General features: G+C 43.7%; 2 protein-coding genes across 18 annotated transcripts; one reads left to right on the forward strand and one right to left on the reverse strand.

Moving 5' to 3' along the window:
• Nucleotides 1-6,547: 6,547 nt before the first annotated feature.
• Nucleotides 6,548-16,026, reverse strand: LOC144108707 (uncharacterized). Of its 16 annotated transcripts, XM_077641892.1 has the most exons (17): nucleotides 15,670-16,024; nucleotides 14,593-14,723; nucleotides 14,381-14,512; nucleotides 13,645-13,849; nucleotides 13,521-13,559; nucleotides 12,669-12,863; nucleotides 12,457-12,548; nucleotides 10,741-10,794; nucleotides 10,386-10,414; nucleotides 10,029-10,082; nucleotides 9,673-9,726; nucleotides 9,316-9,369; nucleotides 8,959-9,012; nucleotides 8,604-8,657; nucleotides 8,247-8,300; nucleotides 7,876-7,944; nucleotides 6,548-6,889 (listed from the first exon to the last, which is right to left on the reverse strand). In XM_077641892.1, exons 1-17 carry the CDS (start codon nucleotides 15,857-15,859, stop codon nucleotides 6,838-6,840), a joined length of 1,512 nt encoding a protein of 503 aa, XP_077498018.1. In that variant the 5' UTR covers nucleotides 15,860-16,024; the 3' UTR covers nucleotides 6,548-6,837. The 16 variants fall into 16 exon arrangements, with proteins under 16 accessions (XP_077498018.1, XP_077498010.1, XP_077498006.1 ...); XM_077641884.1 differs by lacking the exon at nucleotides 10,386-10,414 and having other exon boundaries at nucleotides 12,669-12,851; XM_077641880.1 differs by lacking the exon at nucleotides 10,386-10,414.
• Nucleotides 16,027-16,188: 162 nt separating this feature from the next.
• LOC144108800 (uncharacterized) lies at nucleotides 16,189-20,069 on the forward strand. 2 transcript variants are annotated; one of them, XR_013309512.1, is made up of 3 exons: nucleotides 16,189-17,432; nucleotides 17,538-17,666; nucleotides 17,816-20,069. XR_013309512.1 is itself a non-coding variant. In XM_077641983.1 (3 exons), the coding sequence occupies exons 1-3, from the start codon at nucleotides 16,338-16,340 to the stop codon at nucleotides 17,859-17,861; spliced, it is 1,221 nt and encodes a 406-aa protein (XP_077498109.1). In that variant the 5' UTR covers nucleotides 16,189-16,337; the 3' UTR covers nucleotides 17,862-20,069. The 2 variants fall into 2 exon arrangements, 1 of the variants encoding a protein (XP_077498109.1); XM_077641983.1 differs by having other exon boundaries at nucleotides 16,189-17,480; nucleotides 17,635-17,666.
• Nucleotides 20,070-24,742: the final 4,673 nt, after the last annotated feature.

The following is a 24,742-nucleotide window of genomic DNA, read 5'->3' on the forward strand; positions in this document are numbered from 1 at the left end:
TCTTGACGAAAGCGGTTGTTTTGGAAGCCCGCAACAGCTTTCTCTGAAAAAGCTTGGCACTATTCTCTTTCGGCTTTGTGCGGTTGCGTCCCTCAACGCTGCTAGCCTTGTTCCAAGGAGAAATTGACAGTGCCGACGGCTCATAAAGCGATAGGCGACGGTGACACGCTGGTTTATGGTTACAGCAGCGCGGGAAGAAAAACTGCGAGTCGGCGCTTAATTGTTTTGTGTGTGAATACGTGTTCCTTCATTTTTGTGTATTTTTCCCGCGCTGTTTTAACCACGAATAAATACAAACTCGTCCAGACCGTGTCCTTGTAAGCATACCCGTTGCGTCTACATTCCCCTATGCATGACGGTCACAACTGGTGGCGACCGATATGCGTGGGCCGCGGTGTGCTCACCGAAGCGTGCAGTGCCAAGGAAGCCGCGCCGCATGCGATGGTATCCGTCAGCAAAGCGATACGCGAAGCAGTCTGAAGCGTACCATATGTTTACTGTACGCTGTGCGAGCGATATGTCAACTGCGTGCAAGTTTTCTCCGATATGGACCCAGTGGATCGACCGACCCGCGCTGCTGTCTCGATTGAGTGCTGTTGTGCGAGCAAGGACACATAGCCGGGTTTAGGAGGCGCAGTGTTAGGTTTAAAACATTTGCGCCTAAGGGTGGTGAAGTGTAAGGCCATGCCTCTGTAAGATTGAGAGTACCTCGCAACTTACCGTTTACCGAGATGCCGAGTCGACCCTCGCGACCACCTCGCCGAGTTGCACTTTCTTGCATTCAGCTGATTAAACGGATTAATGAAGTCCAAAATTTATATTTTATTGGACAATCAAAATATGAGCTTTAAAAAGATTTGATACAGCATAACACTTATTACAAAACATAGCTTGCTACCTGAAGCAAGCAAAATGTTTTAACAAAAGTGATAACACATGGAAGGAGAACACACATAAAAAGGATTCAACAAAAACGACCAGAAGAAGAAATGCACAACTGAATTAGATCAATTTGCAACCATGAACCATTCGAACAGAGAGAGTAAAACATATATAGGAAGGCAGTAAATGGGGGCTTTGAGACAGAAAAATATTTGTGGACCGATCTTGTCAAATTGTGTGAAAGCTTTCATTTCTCAGTAGTTGTTTCTGCATCACAAAGTTGATAAAATTTAAGCGATGCAAATGCAAAGTAATTGGAGCACTGCATGGAAGTGACTTGAAAAATTGGTAACAGTTGTCGCAGCTAGTGGAAAAAGTGAATCATTTTCCTCCCTTCTGCTTCATGTATTCCTTTCTGTAATATATGTAAAGAAAGAGAGCACGCTGCTGACACTGTTTCTATTGTTGCATTGTTGTATTTGACTCATCTGCCTAGCCTGAAACAGTATAGAAATAGCATAGTTTTCTGTCCAATTTTCTGTTCTGTTTGTTGTGTACTATGTGGTACTTGTGTGCACATGCTGTTTTATATTTGTCAAAACCACGAGCCAACCAACATAGTCTGCACATAAGTCGGGCATTTGAGCTGTGCACAACTAAGGCATGATGACAGCTAAAGAATGTTTAATATAATGTACAAATTGCGGCTGGTAGAATGATAAGGTTGTCCTCTGTATGCATGAATGTACCAATTAAGTGCATGTGGAAAAGTGTTTCCATCATTTAAGAACATGAATTTGTTGCAAAACTTATATGCTAGTGCTTACTCTGTTGCTGCGTGCAGTGGGATGATCACCCCCTTTTGACACTATTACTTTGAAAGGCCAAAATCACCTTCAGTTGTGTTGAATATCTAGAACTAAAATTATAAGTATGGTACACTAATTACTCTGATTATTCTGGCTTCTATAGTATGAAAAACATGCACTCCATATTTTTTACAAAATATGGAGTAAAACCTCATTGACACGGTCCCGGTTCATACGATTTCCCGGTTCGTACGCTCAACAGCGCGGACATTAAAAAAAGCCCCATAGAGTTGCACTATATTATTTCCCGGTTAATACGTTCCCGGAAAACACGATTTCCCGGCTACTGCGTTCGAAATTTCGACAAACTGCGGTCGTATAATACGTTTATTGACCAACCGCACATGTGCAAACATACAAGTGGGCCAAACGAGAGGGCACGCAACATGGTTTTTGCGGCAGTCACCCGTTGTGGTGGCTTCTCTGCAATACTTCGATGCCACGAGGTGAAGCACCATTATCAAGGGCAAAATATAAAAACGGCGCGCTAGCATTCTCGACGGCCGTTTCTGCGGGGACGCGGTATGAAGTTTCTTCGCGGTGCATAAGGGAAAGGAGGCGAAGCTTCTTACGAGCTACAGCGATGCGCATATATACGAACGGGCCGGGTCTGTGAAACGCGGCTTAAAAAGCAGAAACACTTCGACAATCAGCCGCCGCGGTGGCTTTTCCACAATACTTGGAAGCAAAGGAGCGAGGCATCCGAAAAATGACGAAGAGATTTTGGTTACTTTCTTCACTGCTGTCGACGGACCGGATGCGTTACGAATTTCCTTCCGCGCTAAAGACAGCGCGAACGCGGACTGAATTCAGCGAACACTGGAATGGGATCTGTTCAGCTCTAATGCCGAGAAATGCCAATCGACATTTTTATAAAGTGAAGGTGTCAATAAATGTCTTTTTACCCCATCCTACAGTTATATTTCTCAAAATCAGGCGGTTTGGATCATACGTTTTCCCGGATAATACGTTTTTCCCGCAGTTAAAAAATAAAACGTATCAACGAGGTTTTACAAGATACTTCAGTCACCCTGTACCCTAAAGGACAGTAGTGCAGGCACGCTGTAAAGAAAGCTCTGGGAGACTGCTAACTGCAGCCCCTATTCTTGAACATCAGTGACCAATAGTACATGTCCATCTGTGAATCTACAGCATATAGATTCATGAACAAGAACTAGCATTTGCGCTCTGGACATGTACTGATTTTACTTAACTGACTTCTATTTTAAAATGTGCGTATTGTTCATTTACCACAAAAGACGAAAATCTGATTTTAGGAAGCAGGTAATTTCTGGTTGATTCAGTAGCAATCAAGCTAAATCAAAACCCTGATTACTCCTGAAAAAACTGACAGTGACTGCCATCAAGCATGAGCCTAAGTCGGTGGTGTACATGACGCATTCACATTAAAAAGCTATTCTTTTCAATACTCAGTATGACAGGTTGTAATGTACTCTAAACTGTGAGCGGCCATTTGAATAGAATTTTATTCTGACAAAGTTAGACATGAAAGTCTGTTACATGTAAGATTCTTATTCAGCTCATATTGCGGCAGCAAGCTGCAGTGTCAACATGAAGCATGGGACCCCTATGGGCTGGTTGCATTCATACTCTACGGTAAATTAAGACATGTGCTGACGAAAACAAAGTCTGATTTTTTAATTCTCACTGTCGCATCAGTCACTGCCCCTTGAATTGAGTTATTTTTTTAAACATCTGCCGGACCTGAGCAGTGTGCAGGCTCTCGGTTGCCTGCTTGCCAACATGAAACAAGCGCATGTTGATGTAATTTTCTGCAACACTTCTGACAAGGTGCATGTAATGATTGTCGAGTGGAGAGTTGTCGAACATGTGCTCATGAAGTTCATTGAAGAGCTCTCTACCGTGGAATGCGTAAAGAACCTCGTGGAGAAGATCAGTGAGTAGTGTTCTTGATGCCAATTTGTTCAGGTGCACTGCCGTCCTGATCACCGCCTCCGATTTTTGACAGATCTTCAGTACACTTTCTGATGGGTATTTCAGCCCTCCTCTGCTTTTCCTCTTAATTAGTGAGTAAATGTTTCCTCGTTCTGTTGTGAGTAGTGCACTTGTGCAGTGATCACAAGTCAGCTTTGCAGCCAATTTATGAGCTACATAACCTGCCATGTAAGCCACAATTCGGCCTCCACATTCACTGATGTAGCCTGGAGCTATGATGTAGTCATGGTCTGCAGCTGTTACCCGAGACTGCTGAACAGCATCACTGTCTAGAAGTTGCCTCCTTGGTGCAGATATATTCAAGACCTGAGAAGAAATAACTGTTGCACTGCTGCATGACAATATGGATATGCTGTCCAGGCTCAGACAGTTGCCTGTTGATACATCAGCCAGTTCACTATGAACAATCACTTTTTTGAAGGCAGCACGAAACTGCTGTGTAGTAGGGTTGTCATTATGCCCGCCATGTGCTCGAATCAGGCCAAAAAACAGTTCCAAATGGTCCTGACAAATTTTGTGGGCCGGAATGTACTTCAGCACTCGTTTTTCAGTGACAAGAAAATGAAAAAGACTAATCAGGCTTTGCATGCAGATGATAAAACCTAAAAAACCTGTCTTTCGGTTTGTTTCATTCATTCGTCTTCCATTTGCAGACTCCTTCAAGGAAGAGAGGTAATGGGTTGTGGTTTTGAACATGCCTTTGAAAGCTTCAATGTTCTTTTCATTTATAGGTTTCTTCCAACCTTTCTGATATGGGCTTCTAGAATTTAGGGCATCAAATGTCTTATTAATTTTCAACAAAACATTCTCTGTTGCCTGTGTGCCAGAAAAACCTTCCAGGTCAAGTTCCCTGCACTCGGCTAGTGCTGTCGCAACAGAAGTGCTCATTACTTGGGCAGCAAGTCTAACTTTCATGGGCTGCCGCTGCCACTCAATATGAGCTCTGCGCAACTTGTTAGCCAAATGTAGGCCTTCTTTCTGCTGCACAGTATGCAGCCGCTCAATATGCTCCCATGACACTGTCCTTCCTTGGTGGTCAATAAAGTACCTCTTGTGTGCCAGTGCATTCCTCACAAGTTTTAGCATATGGCAGGGATCCAAAAAAGCTGCCACTGGTTCCTGGGTAGCTGGGTGTCGAAAGGTTGTTTTTAGGTCTCCCACATGTTGGAAATCACACCCAAGCTCTTGCAACATAGCCAGATTTGCGGGCGCCCCGTCACAAGTGAGTGAAGCAACCATAGCTCCAGCATCATGTGCCTTATGAAGGCACTGGGTGACAAGGTTAGCCCTCTGTGTTCCAATTAGGCCATCAACTAGGAAGTACCCAAGGGGCAACTTCCATCGCCCATTAATAGCCACAGCCATTATAACGAATGCAGCCTTTGCTTGTGGCAAAGAGTCGCTGTCAATGCCACTGCCAAAGTCAACAAACCCTTCAAAGTTGCGTTTGTTCCACTGGATGTTTTGCCGAATAGCCATTTCATCAACCATGAGGCTGCAAACTGTTCGGTGCCCCTTGCTTGCTGTTTCAGCACACTTCATTTTTAGTGCATTGAAAGCTTCTGTTGAAAGTCCTGCCTGGCCATCAACAGTCTCATACCATTTTCGCAGAGTTCTGGGATGTGGGAGGCACGTGTCAAAAACTTTCCTGACATACTGATAGGCTCGTGGGGAATAGAAATTTAAAGTTAAGGCAAAAGTTCTCAGTTCAGGGGAGTACTGCTTTGGAGTGCCAATTCCACCATGCTTTCCGACTTGTCTTTCAAGTAGGTGCTTATTTACTTTACCCAGGCCATCTAAAACAGACACTTGCTCTGTCAGGAGGATATTCTCCGTAGTTAAAGCTGACAGAACAGATTTTAGTTCCGCATTTTTCTTTTGCAGTCTCCGCCTTGTTTGCTGCAGCCTTTTTATGCTTTTTCTTGACTGAGCATGCATTGCAGAAAACCATGCAGCCCTTGCTCTCAAGTAAGCTTTTTCGGGTGTGTCCTCCTATGAAGAGAGATAGAAAATGCAATGCATCATTAGAACAATGCACACCCAAGCCTTGCATACCAGTTACAACAGTGTGCACATATAAAACACAAAGCACTCTGAATGTTCCATTAAAAGAAGAATGAAGGAGCTCAGTTAATCTTCTCGTCCTACTTTAATATCAAAGTGTTTCACCTCTGATGGAAATGCTCAGCATGCCATCACTCACAACGCACAGAAAATTCACTTGATCATCTTTTTCTCGCACATTGTACCATAGCAACAGATCATTTGCCCTGTCACATATTTTACCAGCACCTCACCTAGCATCAAGCCGGTAATGCCTACAAGGGTAACCCTGTTTTTGTCCAGATGGAAAAGTACAAAAATTCACCTGTAACCTTAATGATGAAAGAATGCAATGATTTACCTTCCAGGATTGCCATGATAACAGAGTCTTTGTTATTTCAGTCAGGATCACTTTCTTATATGGATTCCTCACACTTTCAGTAGCAAAATTTGATTTCTCAGATGACTAATTCGCACCTGCTATTTATTTTTTCTTTGTGAATTTTCGTAAGAATATTTACTTGGCAATGATGTTTCTCGACTTGCACCTGAGTGCCATACCTACGCTGCTTTTTTGTTTTTGAAACAATTTTGTTCCGCTTTGAGTCCCCCCCATCTCCCCCTATGTAATGCCCCTAGTGGACCCTTAGGGTACTTGAATAGATCAATAAATGAAGCTGTGACTCACCGATTCTCCTCTGGTAGATGGAGAGATGTCCAAGAAGAAGATTCCATAATGTGCTCCTCAGCTTGATATGCAGGCCACTCACACGTACTTAAAAATTCATTGGTTTATTGATTCATCATTGCATACAATATACCATGCAGATCAGTTAGTAGATATTAGTAAAAATTGCCACGGCGAAATCAAGATAAGTCCATTCACACAGTCTGGGTGCCTGCACATGCTGTGTTAAAGATTATGCTAATAATGCATGCTGTGGATGGGCCACTCACGCTATCAAATACGCTCTTGGCATATGCACAAGCATTTGACATTCATGATGTTGAATTCTGCTTCAGAAATAGGCACATTTGACAGGTCCATTTACCATTGCTGGCCTCCTTATTCGTGGCGTCCCAACAGAGACTGGGGCGGTTGGCAAAGTCGGAAGTTCCTGCATAAGATAAACTGTTTAGTAATGCAGCCCACCTTAGAATGCCTGTTGCCCTGTTCTCCTCCGCCATGCATCAAGGCATAAGAAGGAAAGCAGGACATGAGGCTAATCACAAAATTACTCGGCATGCCCACTACTGGGCCACGCAACAGCTTCAGTGCATACGTACTCAATGCCTTTCGATGTCACTGCAAAAGAAAAACGCTCGCACATTGTTAAACTCATATCACCTAGCATGTTAAGGTAATGTTATATGTCTACACATTTTAATTTTATTATACACTCAAAGTGTTGCAGAAATAAAGCAGGGTTAATAGCACAACTGTGTAGAAGCGTGAATACATACAGCTTTAAAAATTATTGCATTAAATTTTGTGTCGTGCAATCTCCTTTTCTGAATGTCCACTGGAACTGACGTTAAAGAGGTTGGCATGTACCCATATAAGAAGTATTTCATGAAAACTTATACAAGGAACTGAAAAAGAAGAAAACATGACAGTACAAATTTTTCATGTAGCACGCATGCCAGTTTGCACCGAATACTTTCTACATAGCTGTCAATGACCTTGTCCAAAATCAGTAAAACCAGTTTGGAATAACGTGAGAAAATTTTGTAGAAAAGATATCACTGACCTGGTGGAGTATGTCTTGCATAGCCAAATTTTTCTTGATACTGACAGATTATTTGTAGTGGAACTCTGACGAGATGACTATATTGATTTGTGTAACGAACATAAGCAATGAAGGCACATGAAAGAATATTGTGGCAGTTACTAATGTGCTTATGTGGTTCCACAAAAAGGTACCATCCTATATGAAGGATCTTTGCAGAACCTACTGCACTCTGCTACTGTCTCCGGTAAGCACGGGGCCTGACAAACAACTGCAGGTTCTACTGCACTTTACATTGCAGAATTGCAACGACATCCTACCTCATGCAGTGAATAAACCTGGATGGAAACCACACAGGACGATATGAAACTTACTGATGTAAGTTGAAAGGCTTGAGATGGCCCTGGCTGAATGTCCAGCATTGTGGCCACATCCATAGATGCCTGTAAAAAAATTTTGTTCAGGAGAAATGTGTGTGTACCGAGACATAACAAGCGTTCAGTTTTAAGCACCTAGTGAAAAGTGGAGAAGCATCACACTACTAGACCGTTTTAAGTTATGTCTGAAGGAATAAAGATATGACTGGTGTGCTGAGGTGGCTTGGTCAAAACTTCCTCTGAGCCTGCGCCAGGAAGCTTTCTTTTACATAAAAATTCACCCGTTTCGTGACTTGTGCTGCGAGATAAACTCAGACACTGTCAATCTTCTAGCAGTTGCTGTCACAAAATGGTATATCGTAACATACCTGTTGTGATGGGCCTGGTAAAGTTTCCTGGCTTTCAGTGACATCCATAGGTGCCTGTGAAAAAAAATTTTATTCTTGAGAAATATGCTTCTACCAAAGCATAAGATGTATTCAGTTCTAAGCAACTACTGAAAAATAGAAAATCATCACACTGCTAGGCTGTGTTTTCAGTTCTGTCAAAAGGATTATAAAAAATGACTAATGTGTTGAGGCGATTCAGAGAAAACTTCCTCTGAGCCAGTGCCAGGATGCATTCTGTTACAGAAATCTGTTTTTGGTCGCTCGTGCTGCGACATAAATGCAGACACTGTTGTTCTTCGAATTGATGCAGTCACAAAATGGCATATTGTAAAATACCTGTTGTGATGGGCCTGCCAAAGTCTCCTGGCTTTCAGTGACATCCATAGGTTCCTGTAAAAAAATTTTATTCTTGAGAAATATGCTTCTACCAAAGCATAAGATGTATTCAGTTCTAAGCAACTACTGAAAAATAGAAAATCATCACACTGCTAGGCTGTGTTTTCAGTTCTGTCAAAAGGATTATAAAAAATGACTAATGTGTTGAGGCGATTCAGAGAAAACTTCCTCTGAGCCAGTGCCAGGATGCATTCTGTTACAGAAATCTGTTTTTGGTCGCTCGTGCTGCGACATAAATGCAGACACTGTTGTTCTTCGAATTGATGCAGTCACAAAATGGCATATTGTAAAATACCTGTTGTGATGGGCCTGCCAAAGTCTCCTGGCTTTCAGTGACATCCATAGGTTCCTGTGAAAAAAAATTTTATTCTTGAGAAATATGCTTCTACCAAAGCATAAGATGTATTCAGTTCTAAGCAACTACTGAAAAATAGAAAAGCATCACACTGCTAGGCTGTGTTTTCAGTTCTGTCAAAAGGATTATAAAAAATGACTAATGTGTTGAGGCGATTCAGAGAAAACTTCCTCTGAGCCAGTGCCAGGATGCATTCTGTTACAGAAATCTGTTTTTGGTCGCTCGTGCTGCGACATAAATGCAGACACTGTTGTTCTTCGAATTGATGCAGTCACAAAATGGCATATTGTAAAATACCTGTTGTGATGGGCCTGCCAAAGTCTCCTGGCTTTCAGTGACATCCATAGGTTCCTGTGAAAAAAAATTTTATTCTTGAGAAATATGCTTCTACCAAAGCATAAGATGTATTCAGTTCTAAGCAACTACTGAAAAATAGAAAAGCATCACACTGCTAGGCTGTGTTTTCAGTTCTGTCAAAAGGATTATAAAAAATGACTAATGTGTTGAGGCGATTCAGAGAAAACTTCCTCTGAGCCAGTGCCAGGATGCATTCTGTTACAGAAATCTGTTTTTGGTCGCTTGTGCTGCGACATAAATGCAGGCACTGTTGTTCTTCGAATTGATGCAGTCACAAAATGGCATATTGTAAAATACCTGTTGTGATGGGCCTGCCAAAGTCTCCTGGCTTTCAGTGACATCCATAGGTTCCTGTGAAAAAAATTTTATTCTTGAGAAATATGCTTCTACCAAAGCATAAGATGTATTCAGTTCTAAGCAACTACTGAAAAATAGAAAAGCATCACACTGCTAGGCTGTGTTTTCAGTTCTGTCAAAAGGATTATAAAAAATGACTAATGTGTTGAGGCGATTCAGAGAAAACTTCCTCTGAGCCAGTGCCAGGATGCATTCTGTTACAGAAATCTGTTTTTGGTCGCTCGTGCTGCGACATAAATGCAGACACTGTTGTTCTTCGAATTGATGCAGTCACAAAATGGCATATTGTAAAATACCTGTTGTGATGGGCCTGCCAAAGTCTCCTGGCTTTCAGTGACATCCATAGGTTCCTGTGAAAAAAAATTTTATTCTTGAGAAATATGCTTCTACCAAAGCATAAGATGTATTCAGTTCTAAGCAACTACTGAAAAATAGAAAAGCATCACACTGCTAGGCTGTGTTTTCAGTTCTGTCAAAAGGATTATAAAAAATGACTAATGTGTTGAGGCGATTCAGAGAAAACTTCCTCTGAGCCAGTGCCAGGATGCATTCTGTTACAGAAATCTGTTTTTGGTCGCTCGTGCTGCGACATAAATGCAGACACTGTTGTTCTTCGAATTGATGCAGTCACAAAATGGCATATTGTAAAATACCTGTTGTGATGGGCCTGCCAGTCTCCTGGCTTTCAGTGACATCCATAGGTGCGTGTGAAAAAAAATTTTATTCTTGAGAAATATGCTTCTACCAAAGCATAAGATGTATTCAGTTCTAAGCAACTACTGAAAAATAGAAAAGCACCACACTGCTAGGCTGTGTTTTCAGTTCTGCCAAAAGGATTATAAAAAATGACTAATGTGTTGAGGCGATTCAGAGAAAACTTCCTCTGAGCCAGTGCCAGGATGCATTCTGTTACAGAAATCTGTTTTTGGTCGCTCGTGCTGCGACATAAACGCAGACACTGTTGTTCTTCGAATTGATGCAGTCACAAAATGGCATATTGTAAAATACCTGTTGTGATGGGCCTGCCAAAGTCTCCTGGCTTTCAGCGACATCCATAGGTGCCTGTAAAAAAAAATTTATTCTGGAGGAATGTCATCATCGTCATCATCAGCCTGACTACGCCCACTGAAGGGTGAAGGCCTCTCCCATGTCTCCAATTAACCCTGTCCTTTGCCAGCTGCGGCCACCGCATTCCCGCAAACTCCTTAATCTCACCCGCCCACCTAACTTCCTGCCACCCCCTGCTATGCTTGCCTTCTCTTGGAATCCACTCTGTTACCCTTAAGGACCAGCGGTTATCTTGCCTTTGCATTACTTGCCCTGCCCAAGCCCACTTCTTCCTCTTGATTTCAACTAGGATGTCATTAACCCACGTTTGTTCCCTCATCCACTCTGCCTACTTCTGGTTTCTTAACGTTACACCTGTCATTTTCCTATCCATAGCTCACTGTGTTGTCCTTAACTTAAGCTGAACCCTCTTTATTAGCCTCCACATTTCTGCCCCATAGATGAGTACCGGTAAGATACAGCTGTCGTAGACTTTTCTCTTGAGGGATAATGGTAAACTGCCATTCATGATCTGGGAGAACCTGCCATATGCGCTCCACCCATTCTTATTCTTCTAGTTATTTCCCTTTCATGATCTGTATTAGCGGTCACTACCTGCCCTAAGTAGGCATATTCTCTTACTACTTCCAGCACCTCGCTACCAATTGCGAACTGTTGTTTCTACTTTGGTTTTCTGCATATTATTTTTTAGCCCCACCATTCTGCTCTGCCTGTCTAACTCATTGATCATGCTTTGCAGTTCTTGTCCTGAGTGGCTTAGCAAGGCAATGTCATCAGCGAATCGCAAATTACTCAGGTATTCTCCATTAACTCTTATCCCCAAATGTTCCATTTCAGGCCGCGGAATACCTCCTGTAAACAGGCAGTGAATAGCATTGGCGAGATCGTGTCTCCCTGCCTGACACCCTTCCTTATTGGAATTTTATTGATGACTATATGGAGGACTATGGTAGGCGTGCAATCGTTATAAATATCTTCCAATATTTTCACATAACACTCTTCCACACGCTGATTCTGCAGTGCCTGCATGACAGTTGAGGTTTCCACTGAGTTAAATGCTTTCTCGTAATCAATGAAGGCCATATATAGGGGTCGGTTATAATCTGTGCATTCCTCTATCACTCACTGATAGCGTGAACATGATCTATTGTTGAGTATCTTTTACGAAAGCCTGCCTAATTATTTGGTTGATTAAAGCCTAAGGTTGTCCTGACTATTAGCGATTACCTTAGCAAATACTTAGTAGGCAATGAACAGTAAGCTGATCGGTCTGTAATTCTTCAAGTCCTTGACGTCTCCTTTATAAAGATAATGTTAGCATTCTTCCAAGCTCCTGGTACTCTCGAGGTCACAAGGCATTGCATATATAGGATGGCTAGTTCTACTAGCACAATCTCCCCTCCTATTCAACGCCCCACAATAATTGAGCTGAGTCCCTGACAACAATGCTTGGTTTCTTGTTTTTAAATAGCTTCTCTGCCTGGTCTGGCTTGATATACACGCCTTGAGTCAAGTGGAACTAAAAAAGAACACATAACAAATATGTATGTATTAGCAATCTTGAGAGATGACAGATCAAGGATGAAATTATAAACCCCGAAATAAAGCAGGGGGCCATTGCGCATTCCCAACATATAACAGTAAAAATATACTTACAAGTCCACCTGACGTAAGCGTGAAATCCTGCGCATCATCCAACACGGATGCTTCCAGCTCAGCTGAACGGGGTGCATCTGCTGTAAAACAACCTGAAAGATAAAGCGCTGGGTGTAAGCATTCAATCTACAAAATTCCATGCTATTATGAATGCTTTTACATGCTCCATGCGCATTCTCAAAATCAGTATGACCACATGCTGCAGTCCTTACTGCTTGCTGGGGCTTCTTCAGATGGTCCAGCGGGTGTCGGGACTACTGATGCAGCTCCTCCCACGTCCTTTTCTGCTGCTGCCGCTTGTTCAGTTGCTGCTCCTCTTGCAGCTGTAGGGTCTCTCCGAGACGCCTCCACTGCTCCATTCGGTAATATGCTGGGTGCCACTACAGGCAAAGCATCTGCACACAAATCTGCACGTTAAAGATGAACACAATAGCCAATTCCATGCCATATTGACACATGCAACCATGGCTGTATGATTTTTGCTAGAACGTTGTGCACACTGGACCTGCTTTTGCTGTTTACATTATTATATTGCAGAAAACAAATTTCATGAAACAACATCTTTATATTTAGTTAAAATTTATATTCTTGCAATACTTGCATATATGCACACTACCAAATCTAATTATAATTCAAGTTACAGAATTGATGCATGAACACGTTGCACATGCAACGCAATGTCTACTATCTCTGTTGCAAGGGTCAAGGCATAAGCGCCTGCTAGTTTCACCAATTCATTTATCACCACCAGTTATGGCCGCATGGTGGATGGTATACTCCAGGCTCAATCATGGTACCTGTGACATCGCATGCAATCCATGTACACCTTGTACATATGGAAGTTGTAAGCGAAGGCTTATATATGCTATTTGTACTTCTCCCTGCACTTCTGGATGCACCTGTACAGTTAAGAGCAACTGCCTTTAAAAAATAAAATCAAAAACAAGTGTGCATACAATCTGCTGTGCATTAATGCAGTGTGCACATCGCTTCTGAACTGGTTCACAAACTGCACATTATCCGAAACTGTTATACGTGATTCAGTTCCATGCACTTCCTCTTACCTTGTTGTCTTTTTGCTACCTCATCCAGTGTTTGCTGAACTGGAAGACTATAGGTACAGTTAACGATGGTTCCAATATTAGAATTCTGGACTAGAACTGCAGACACAAAGCAACGAAAACTTACATGAACTCAACTGCAGCTCAACTTTCCTTTTTAGGAAGTCAAGTTCCCTCTTCAGGGAAGCAGTGTGTTCTTGTTCAAGACGATATCGCTGCTTCCAATACTTCGCCTCCTTCACTGCATTTTTCAATTCACGTGAAGACACAACAGACTCATCTTCTGACTCAGTACTGTCGTCCAGAATTTGGGGCTTGCGCTTCTTGCTGGCCTAAACATAAAAAGATTCCCAACACACAGTACAGATGTTCGAACTATACATAGCAGATCAACATTGCTTGGCGCATGGTAGCCTTGGTTGCTTATGCACCATTAAACCCAACACAACACAACAACATAGCACATCCAAGAAAATGAAAAGGTCAAATTTTACTAATGTTTCATTGTATTTTTGAGAAATCCGCATAAATAGGTTTTCATCATGATGCAACACAGTCACTGTCAAGTATGGTTACTTGTAACAAACACATCCATTTGATCCTCAAATTATTATGATGCACGCAACTGACACTGTAGTAAATTAGTTTGCTAACATACTTATCAACCCATCAGTTGCACCGAAAGGCTGGAAAACACATGCAACTTGAAAAGGGACTGCAGTTAGTGCAACACTTTGTCTAATGTCTACTGCAGAGTCACAAAGCCAGGAATCTAAAATCATAAGAACAATTCGCCTGTTGCAGAATTTGTAAAACAATATGTGGTTAATTCACAACGGTGACTGCCGATGGTGAAATATTACCTTTCTGCCAATTGAACTGTGGCCAGGAATTGCAGCATTCTTTTGCAGTGAATGCGAAACATGGCGTTTGAGCACATCCTCGTACTGCTGCTTCTTTGAGGTGATCTGGTTTTGCTGTTTTGCCTTTTCCTGCTACAAATTATCATCTGTTGTTAGACAAGCAAAGCACATGCATTTTAAAAAGGGAGTGCTTTACACAAAGCAAATGATACCTGTTTCAAGCTTTTCTTTCTTGCAGCTGCAGGAACGCCACATTCTGTAACATTATCCACTTCCGACATGCGAATTGGTGGCACATGGACTCTTTTTACTCTCATTTCACGTTCCATTTCTTCTTTTGTGGCTGAAAAAGTTTGCATATATACCATTTGTGTATTCTGCACCATAAGCTGTCAAACTAATAAGACACTGTTAAGCTTAGCTATACACTATCCATAATCCACAGCATGGGGTTCAAATTACGTACACATATAGTTGACTGCCATGAGGGAGTTTCAAAGCAATTTTTGGCAACCACTCATTAATCCACACATTGAACATTAATCCAGGAACTAATCACGAATATGTGGCTAAAAACAGCGCGGGAGGAAGAGGTGATATGACATACACAGGGCGCTGACTAAAATATCGAGATCTAGCTGGGCAAGATGGGTGATAAAGAGAACGATAAGAAAGGAAAGTGCACGTCTCTTGTCCCATTTCCATTTTCTACAATGCACCAACTAGCCCAATTTCAGACTTAATTATCAGTTGTAATGAGTGCACTATCTATAGAGATCGCTATCCTACTGTACGTGCGCTGAATAAAAACGGCACGGCAGTTAACTATGGTCAAGTAAAACTCTAGTTTGGGCGAGTTGGTTGATGTTGAAAGAAAAACTGGTAATGGCGCAAGAAACGGGGACACAGAAGGCACACAAAAGACGGGACTGGCGTCAGTCCCGTCTTTTGTGTGCCTTCTGTGTCCCCGTTTTTTGCGCCATTACCAGTTTTTCTTTCAGTTAACTATAAGTTATGCGCCAAAGGTTTTCTAGATGCGGAGCGATAGCAATACTAATGCCTGTTCCATGCAAGCGAAAACGCTGGCGAATACTTCCGCCGCGGCGCGAAACCTTATTACAAGTTGGAAATTTTCACTGCGACGCGTCGCTGAACCAGCCTTTGTACATTTTAGATTACCGCCGGAAGGGCTAAGCAATACATGCGGCTGCCGATCGTAGCATGCGCTAGCTCAGTTCGCGTCATGTACGACGCGCTGCTGACCGAGTCATCAATCCGTGCATATTTACCTGCAAGCTTCAGAATCTGGACGACATAAATGCCACTGTTGTCCTCGTCTTCATCCTGCCAGTAAGCATCGTAAGTCTTGGTATTGTCAAAATCCAGTTCATTTTTCGGTTCGAAATTTTCTATGTCCGCCACAGATATGACGTAACGTTTGTCTTTATCGTCCTCCACAAAGCGCACGAGAGCAAACATCGTGTTGTTCAATGAGGAATCACGCCAAACGTACGGGAAATACGTCCAGTCGCACCACAACACAGCACCCGACTGCACACAAACAATACACGAAAACGTGCTCTCACGGAACCGCCAAGCCTTGGAACCGCTCCGACTCACGTGGTCCGGCTGTTCCCGCCACACAGAACAAACATCGTAGCGTAAAACTTTAGTCAAACATATGATTTTTATCTTTATTTTCCTTACATTTAAAATTTCGTTTTTTATATGTATACGCAACGGTCCGCGAATTAAATTATAGTGCATATGTGGCAGCGGCTGCGGAGCTTGTTTCTACTGCGGGGCTCTCGGGAAGGCCGTTGCCCATCCGGTGCGTCATGCGCTGCGTCGTCCTGTCGGCGTCGTAGCTGCAAGGCGGATTGGTAGCTGCACGAGTGCTTCGGTGCCTGTGAAACCGTGTGCGTACGTTTCCGCGCTCAATGTTTTGAGGCCTTCAATGGCTCCAAGAAAGAGACGCAAGGTCTATCTCGACCCTGGTTCCAGCAACGTAGTGCCGAAGTCAACTAGGTGGATTCTGGATAATCGGCAAGACAGAGTTCCGCGAACGTCAACAGTTCGTGTGCTGCCAGCGGTGCCATCGAGGTCGCCGCCCGATGACATGTCCGAAGACAACCATCGGAGTAGTGACGATGAACACTGGAGCTCGCCACAGAGTGATGATTTCAGCGATGTATGCACTGAGGATACAGGCATGTCGGACGACTCTTTCACGCCGCCAACATCGCCCTTTTCAGTGGAAGGAGATTGGTGTGAGGAGGAGCATTGTGAGAATTCAGATGCTGGTCCTAGGTATTCCGACGAGAAGCTGAGTGTTCCATTCATCGACGGCGGGACAATCACCCGAGAGGACGCCTACATGATGCTTCTAGACTTAACCTTGAAGTTTGGGCTTTCGTGGACTGTTGTCGAAGAAATCCAAAAACTGTTCAACAACCTTTTGGAAAGAAAAGCTTTTCCGGAAAGCCGATATTTATTCAAGAAGTTCTGTGGTGTAGAGTTGACTGACATTATGTTTCATTTCTACTGTACAGACTGTAAGTCGCTCCTTGCCGAAACCCAAGGTAGCTTAGAGCAGCGCCAACAGCTTCAGGTGACGTGTGGAGTGTGCCATGTAAGTTACGAAGGGCGCAACCTTGTGCGCACAGGCAGTTTTTTTGTTAGCCTGCCTATCGAGAAGCAGCTTTCTTCCATCCTGGCCAGCAAGACGGCCAGCAATGCAGTAACAGCTAGTCTGAGTCGAGAGAGCAGCAGTGACCAAATGAGGGACATCACAGATGGCCACCATTACCACTCAGTACGTAAGAAGGCTGATATGACTGCCCATGACTTGACGTTGACTGTAAATAGCGATGGCAGTCCCGTATTCAAGTCTTCTAAATACAGCATATGGCCAGTACAGGTCATTTTGAATGAGTTGCCCCCACTGCTGCGCTGGAGCAATGTGATGGTGCCATTGTTGTGGTACGGCAAAGAGCATCCAAGCATGACACTCCTACTCCAGGCCTTTGTTCGGCAACTTGAGACAATGAATGTGAGTGGCATTGTATGGACATCTGCTGATAAACAAGTGTGCTACAAGGTATGTAAATACCTGAAGGACACATACAGTGATTCTGTTTCCTTTTGTTCATCTCAGTAATTTTGCAGGTGTTCTGCATATGCTGCTGTGCGGATGCACCTGCAAGAGCTGCAATGCAGGAGATGATTCAGTTTAATGGGTATTTTGGTTGCAGCTGGTGTTACCATCCGGGCACAAATGTGGAAGGCAAGTTACAAATGACATTTGCGAATTGCATGCCATAAAATATGAAAATATTTAGTGTCTGCAGCGGAAGTTATCCTGCATCTAGTTTCACTGATTAATGATATCAGATATATGTTTATAATGTGCCTCTGCTTCTCATTTTTATGTAGGTACTGTCAAGTACTGCCTAGGAAATCCCTACCCGGATCGCACTGATGACGAGGCTGTGGCGGATATGGAAGCTGCATGCCTCTCTAGTACCATTGTGCGTGGGTTGAAGGGCCCATCACCTCTTATTAATTTGCCAGGCTTCAGTGCTGTTTGGGCTTGGTGTCCCGACTATATGCACTGCGTTTTGCTTGGCGTCGCACGTCAGTTGACAGAGCTGTGGCTCTCTCAAAGTGGTGCTGACTATTACTGCGGCACGCCCTCTAACATAAGGGTAGTCAATGAAAGGCTCTGCGCGCTAAGAATGCCAGAATGTATTAATCGTCAGCCAAGAAGCCTACAAATGAGGAAATATTGGAAAGCTTCTGAATGGCAGTATTGGCTGCTCTATTATAGTGTTCCATGCCTTACTGATGTACTTGTGGAGAAGTACCTAAACCACTGGAACCTTCTTGTGTCGGGAGTATTTATTCTTTTGAAAGATTCAGTCTCGGCCTCAGAGGTTGAACACAGCACTCAACTCCTTACAGAGTTTGTTGTTGGTGTTGAATTTTTGTATGGCCGTAGCAGCATGAGCTATAATGTGCACCAGGTACTACATGTGCCTAAGTCTGTTATTCTGTTTGGTCCCCTATGGGCACATTCATGCTTCACCTTTGAGACAAACATGGGCAGGTTGTTAAAACTAGTAACCTCTACTAATGGAGTGGCACTACAAATTGCCACACGGCTTCTGTTGCACAGCAGCCTGTTGTCTTTAAAGGCAGGGTCAAGTAGCCATGCATTGTTCCTGATTGGAAAAAGTGCAGGCAAAAAGGGATGCAAACAGTATTACACCCCTGGGCAAGCCAGAAGCAGCTAGGGGTGATTTTTCTGGCTACACAGAATTAAGTGGAAAAGAAGTAATTGAATTTAGAAGGTTGAAGGTTTGTAATGCTGTAATTGCGTCGGAAAGGTACAGCAGACATGTCAGGATAAATAGCACAGCTGTTATCTTGGCTGACGGCACATATGCTAGAGCCAAGAGGATCATTTGCTCTTCAGAACCATCTGGTGAAAAATGTTTCTACATTTTGTCCAATACGTATCGGGCTGACCCTTTGGTACCCAGTAAGCACATCAAGAGTGCATGCATGCTCAGCCACGAAAAGCTGTACAAAATTGACGAGCAGGTCCGTCCTTGCATACATTTTTCTTTTAGTGGCCGGGAGTTCTTTTGTGACCTAGTAAATCAATATGAATGGTTCTAGTGTGACACAACGTGAAGGCTACATTCATGTCAGCACTATTTTGGATTATGCGTTCATGATCATTATCAGCCTGACTACATCCACTGCAGGGCATACGCCTCTCCTATGTCTCCAATTAACCCTGTCCTTTGCCAGCTGCCCTATGCCTGAAAACTTCTTAATCTCATCCGCCCACCTAACTTTCTGCCGCCCCCTGCTACGCTTGTCTTCTTCTGGAATCCACTCCATTACCTTTAACCACCATCAGTTATTTCAACTGCCTTTGCATTACATGCCCTGCCCAAGCCCATTTCTACCTCTTGATTTCGACTAGGATGTCATTAATCCGTGTTTGTTCCCTCACCCACTCTGCCCGCTTCCAGTTGCTTAACGTTACGCCTATCATTTTTCTTTCCATGGCTCGCTGCATTGTCCTTAAGCTGAACCCTTTCCAAAATTTTCCGGAGTCCTCCACTTTGGCATCTCTCTCTGCTCGTGTGTCACTTTGGGAGGATAAAGCTAACATGCCGGTATCAGGCAACCTGCTTGGGCTTCGAAGAGCAATGCCTGTATTGTCATACAATTTTTTAGATTCCTTTTTTACTTGTTTGGTGGATTGCTAGTGGCTGCTTTGTTATTTTGTCTGCCCATTTCGTTGCCAGTATCTTTGACCTTCTTGGTAATTTGAGCACTCTCACTTTGACACCTGAGTGGCATATATTGTCTCATTAGTCCCCTAGTATTTATTTATAGTGTGTTCATAGCTGGAGCACAGATGCAAGTGCTGATCAGCATGCTGCATTGCCAAAAATTAAATATAAAAAAATCTTTTTGTATTGTACCTCTTTGAAGAGCATAAAGTGAGTTTTTCATATGTAATTACTTTTTCTGTTTTTAAGTCTACTGCTAGTTTCACATATATTGAGCAGCTGCTTTCAGATGGATGTTAATTGAAATGAGCGTTTCCTTTGCATGTCATTTGTGTGCCTGTTGATATATTGCAATAAAAGATATTGCATACCTCTAAGCAGAATTTGTTATTCTCTCATTCAAATGTGATTCAAAGTAGAAAGAAGGCAGGCAGCTGGGGTTTTTAACAATGCACAAAAAAATTGGAGGAGCGGAAGGGAATCCTCAGTCCACTAGCCATTGTTTCAAGAGCGCTTGTCTTTGTGACAAGTCTTTTCAAATGTTTGATACCAGACTGAGGTTGTCCTCTTGCCTCTTATCAAGTTTTTCCCTGTGTTCAATTGCCACTCAAGTTGGATTAGGTCATCAAGGAGGTGCAGTAGCAGACCAATGCAATTCATATATGCAATTTCATTAATGTGAGGACATGACTGCTGCCATGGAAATCTACAATTAAGGCAAAATAATGTGAAGCCTTCTCCAGCCATGGTTATGTTTCCCAAAATACAATTCTACACTTTCCTACCCGTGAAAAAAAAGTAATTTTTGCAAGGAACAGGTCCTAAAATGTTCAAACACTATTGCATGGTGCTCTTAAAAATACATTTTGTTTCTCTTAGAGAAGAAGTCTAATTACTATAGCAGGTCCTGACCTCACAGTTGCTTCTCCATGTCCACTTGTGAGGAGAAGATAGAGTGGGTGTTTGTGTAATATTTATAAAAGCACCAAAATAGGTATTGCATATGTGTGCACCACAGATGTGTGGCAGTTATTTAATTATAATCGAATTTATAATTGATTTGTACCAGGAAATTCAAACATATGTTTAGCTGCTAAAAAGTATCTGTCTTGCTGGAAATCATATTTCAGCAAACGGAAATATGCATTCATCCATTGGCCAACTCAAGGCAGGTTATGCAGTTCGTGATAACTCGGAAAGCATTCTCCAGCTGGAAACTGCTTTTTTTAGCTGTTTCCCACTCCAGCTGGAAAGCTTGCAGCTGGAGCAGTGGTGAGTCCAGCTGGAAATGTCTTTTTCCAGCTGTTTTCTAATCCAGCTGGAAGGCTTCCAGCTGGGAAAAAGAACATTCCAGCTGGACATTGCTAGTTCCAGCTAGGGCTGGTCTCATTTCCAGCTGTAAAATGTTAATTCCAGCTGGATTTTGGGAAACCAGCTGGAAATTTAGCTGGAAAATTCGATTTCCAGCTGGAATGCTGGAATGCCTGCTCCCATTTTCATCTGGGCTCCTTCAACAAATCTGCTGTTACCTGATCCTCACCAGCTGCTTTCCCGCTTTTCATTCCTACTAAGGCTTCCGTTACTTCCTCTTCTCTTACTGCTACGGGATGTCCCATTGCTGTGCGCTGCGGGTTCTCTCATTAACGTTCTGATTGCATTGGCTACTGCATAGATTTGTGTCTCTTTGGCTATTTGATATCTTATCCATATTGCTAATGATATTGCCCTCTTTGTCTGTTAACGCATACATCATGTACCAAGCATACAAGGTGTTCAGCTTTAAGCAGCTAGTGAAAGATGGAGGTGGAGCATCACACGTTTAAGACTGTTTTGAGTGCTGTCTGAAGGGTTAAGAAATATGATGACTAGTGTGTCATGGGATTCGGATAAATCTTCTGGTGAGCCCGTGCCAGGAAGCAGTGTTTGTAGCTCCTACTCCAACATATACACAGCCACTGTGATGCTTTGAATAGCTGTAGTAGTCACAAAACAGCGCTGTTTGAAAATACCTGTTGCAGTGGAGACGCTGGAAATGTGTGACTTTGTGTTAGTGCTTGCTGGGCGCCATGCTGAGCAGTGGCAGCAACAGCTGTGCCATCGCCTGGCTGCTGTGAAAGGGGTTCCTGCTGTAAATGAATAATGAGGTGCATCACATGCTCGCAGTGGAACGCCAGCCTTAGCTAAAAAGATGCATGTAATTCAACAGACAGATGTACCAATCTGAGACCGTCAATACGGAACACAGCCAGTGGGCGAGAGTGCACCCATTTCTTAAGAAAGCAACAGCAGAGAAATGCATTGTTAGTACAGCAGGTCTACCATATTTTCGAGAAGGGAGAGTGGGATGTCTCTCCTCAGGCTCACCCAGCTATACCCCATGAAGTGTGTATGGTATGTGTATGAGGAATTATATATGCAGAACTGCCGTATCTGTATCATAAGGGAGCTAATTATACTCATTGGCATCCACCCAAGCGCAGCTATGCGGCTAAAGGAAAGCTATAAATTGTTTCCACAGAAACTTCGCAAAAGAAAACGGGATTCCCCTAAACATTTGGCCAAGCTTTCTGCCTGTGTTTTGTCTTTTTTTCTTTGTCTCATGCTTCCCTTTTTCCTTATGTGTGTATGACATTTACCATATTTACTCGCGTAATTTGCGCCCGCACATAGATTGTGCACCCCAAAAAGTTTCAAACTTTTAACCCGATAAAAAAAAAACTACTCGCACATTTTGCGCACTATGCTGAGCCAGACCACCAGCATGTACGCGGGTGCGAACTGTGCCGTTTACCCGGCTTGCTCGCGCTGGCGGTCGCTGTCCCGGACGAACAGTTGCGCGCGCGCCCGAATCCAAAACACTACCGTACCGTTTGCTATACGGTTTGCCGCTAGTCAGTCGGGCCACACGCAAGGGCCCCGTTTTATTGCCCGTTATCTCCTCCCACGGCTGACTTCGCGATTGAATCTTTGCGCGTTTATTGCTTTGAGCTAAGCACGTGCCGTCATGTCATGCCACCCCGCGGGAAGGGGGGGGGAGGGGTAGACGTGTCAACCTTGTTGCCATGGGGCGAGGGGTGCCAACCTTTTTTTAGGACGTGTTCGGATAACTCGCTTGCGCGTAAATTGCGCACCCTCTTTTTGGAGCCCTAATTAAAGAAAAAACGTGCGCAAATCACGCGAGCAAATACGTACGGTGCTCTATGCCTTATGGAACTTCTTTGTGATTTCCTTTGTAAACGAACTATAGTTTTAAGGAATTACAGTGCTCTCTCAGTGACACTTCCCAGGTGCTATATGGCCGAGATGACAACAAAAAATGCACCGCCTACTGCTAGGCGCAAACATTTGCACACTACAAGTAATAATTAAATAGAAATGATGCCCCAAGGAAAACTGTGGTGTGCTCGATGCTCTCTTTTTTTTTCTTCTAATGATGGAGTGCGTAAGCTAATAAATAAATAAATTATCATGTACAGTAAGCAGAATTTCACGAGAGCCATATATAACCGCAGCCAGTTTAGGAGTATAATGACACAATTACTTTTTATCAGTGCGGGAGTACTGTAGCCGCGCTACTCGATCATAACGTCTAGCTAAACCCATTTATTCACAAATCGTTCCATTTCTTGCACGAACACCTAAAACATCATATTGAACGCATGCTTATGCAGTCAAGTTATAATAAAGCACCTTCTCAATAAGAGCATTTCTTTCCAATCTCTTGAGAATGTATAGAGGGTGGTTCCTCACCTGAAGGGGGACGGCATCCGCACGTGTACGAACTACGAGCGGCGAATCCGATCGAAGTGCTCGGGCAGGAAATGTTTTGAACATACGCAGGTCCATTTTGCTGGCTCCCAGTCTCTTTGGCCTGGTCTAACGGCCTCAGTCCACTGCCTCCTTCGCTCTGGATCTTTCGGAAACCTCTTTGAAAACAATACTATTCACTGCACTCGGACAAAGAGCCACCAATAAGGCCGGGGCGGTACGAATACCACGTTATGTTCTGCGAGCATGCATTTTACTCATTACGCAGTCAATTAAATACGAAAACAAAATGCAGTATACTTACGTGTGGAAAGTGACGCCCGGTTCTTGTCCTGGCGTGCGCGACCGACACCCAGGAACGCAGCAGCTGGGCATCGCAGTGTCTTTGTTGTCAATGGGAGCAGAAGTCTCACTTTCCGCCGTGTCTGACAGCTGCCGACAGCCTGGCGCGGCGCGAAATCGTCTGCTCGCGCCGCTCGCGTTGATCTTCGCGGCGCTCGCATGCCATTGGCTGAGAAAACGGCCAAGTGTCATGGCGGAGCCCTCGCTTCCGGCTTCCAAAAATGTGACGTAACAGCCTCTCCTCTTTTCCTTCTTTCCTCCATGCTGCCAACCATGCTGCCAGCAAGTTAACCCGTGACAGGAAGTCTCGTCATGGTCACGTGAACTGGCAGCCACCGGAAACCGTAAGGAAAGTTTCGAGCGGACGGCTCTCGCGTCCGCGTCGTCTGCTGCGTCGTCTGCTGATCACTTTCATCATGTCGAGCGAAGAGGTAGCTGCTCTTGCTGCGCTCACCGATGCTAGGGTCCCTAGAAATACGAAATACTTAAGTATTTCTAGGGACCCTACCGATGCTGTTGGCCGGAGTGAGCCCGTTGGCAGCGAAGATGATGACGGTGACGACGAGTCTGTCGTGCTTCTCCTGATGGCGCATGTAGAGAGGCAGGGCCGTCACAGGGTCCCACTCTATGTGGAGCGAGTCGTGCCCACATATTTGGAACTTGGATTCAGGGAACTGTTTCGGATTTCGAGAAACTTGTGCACACATCTCACTGGCGAATTTGAGGCATCGGCCTTCTACCCGGAGGGATGTCGAGGACGGCGCCAGATATCTGACGATGCTCATCGCCCTGACGTACATCGGTACTCAAACCACGATGTACCAGATTGGCGACAAATTCGACGTGAGTGAACCGACGGTCCACGCTGCAATATGTCGGGTATTAGATTTCTTGTTCTCGATAAGCGAGAGAGAGATATGCTGGCCGGACCCCGACGAGC

Source organism: Amblyomma americanum, chromosome 1, assembly GCF_052857255.1.
Source record: "Amblyomma americanum isolate KBUSLIRL-KWMA chromosome 1, ASM5285725v1, whole genome shotgun sequence".
In the NCBI taxonomy this organism is placed as follows: Eukaryota; Metazoa; Arthropoda; class Arachnida; order Ixodida; family Ixodidae; genus Amblyomma; species Amblyomma americanum.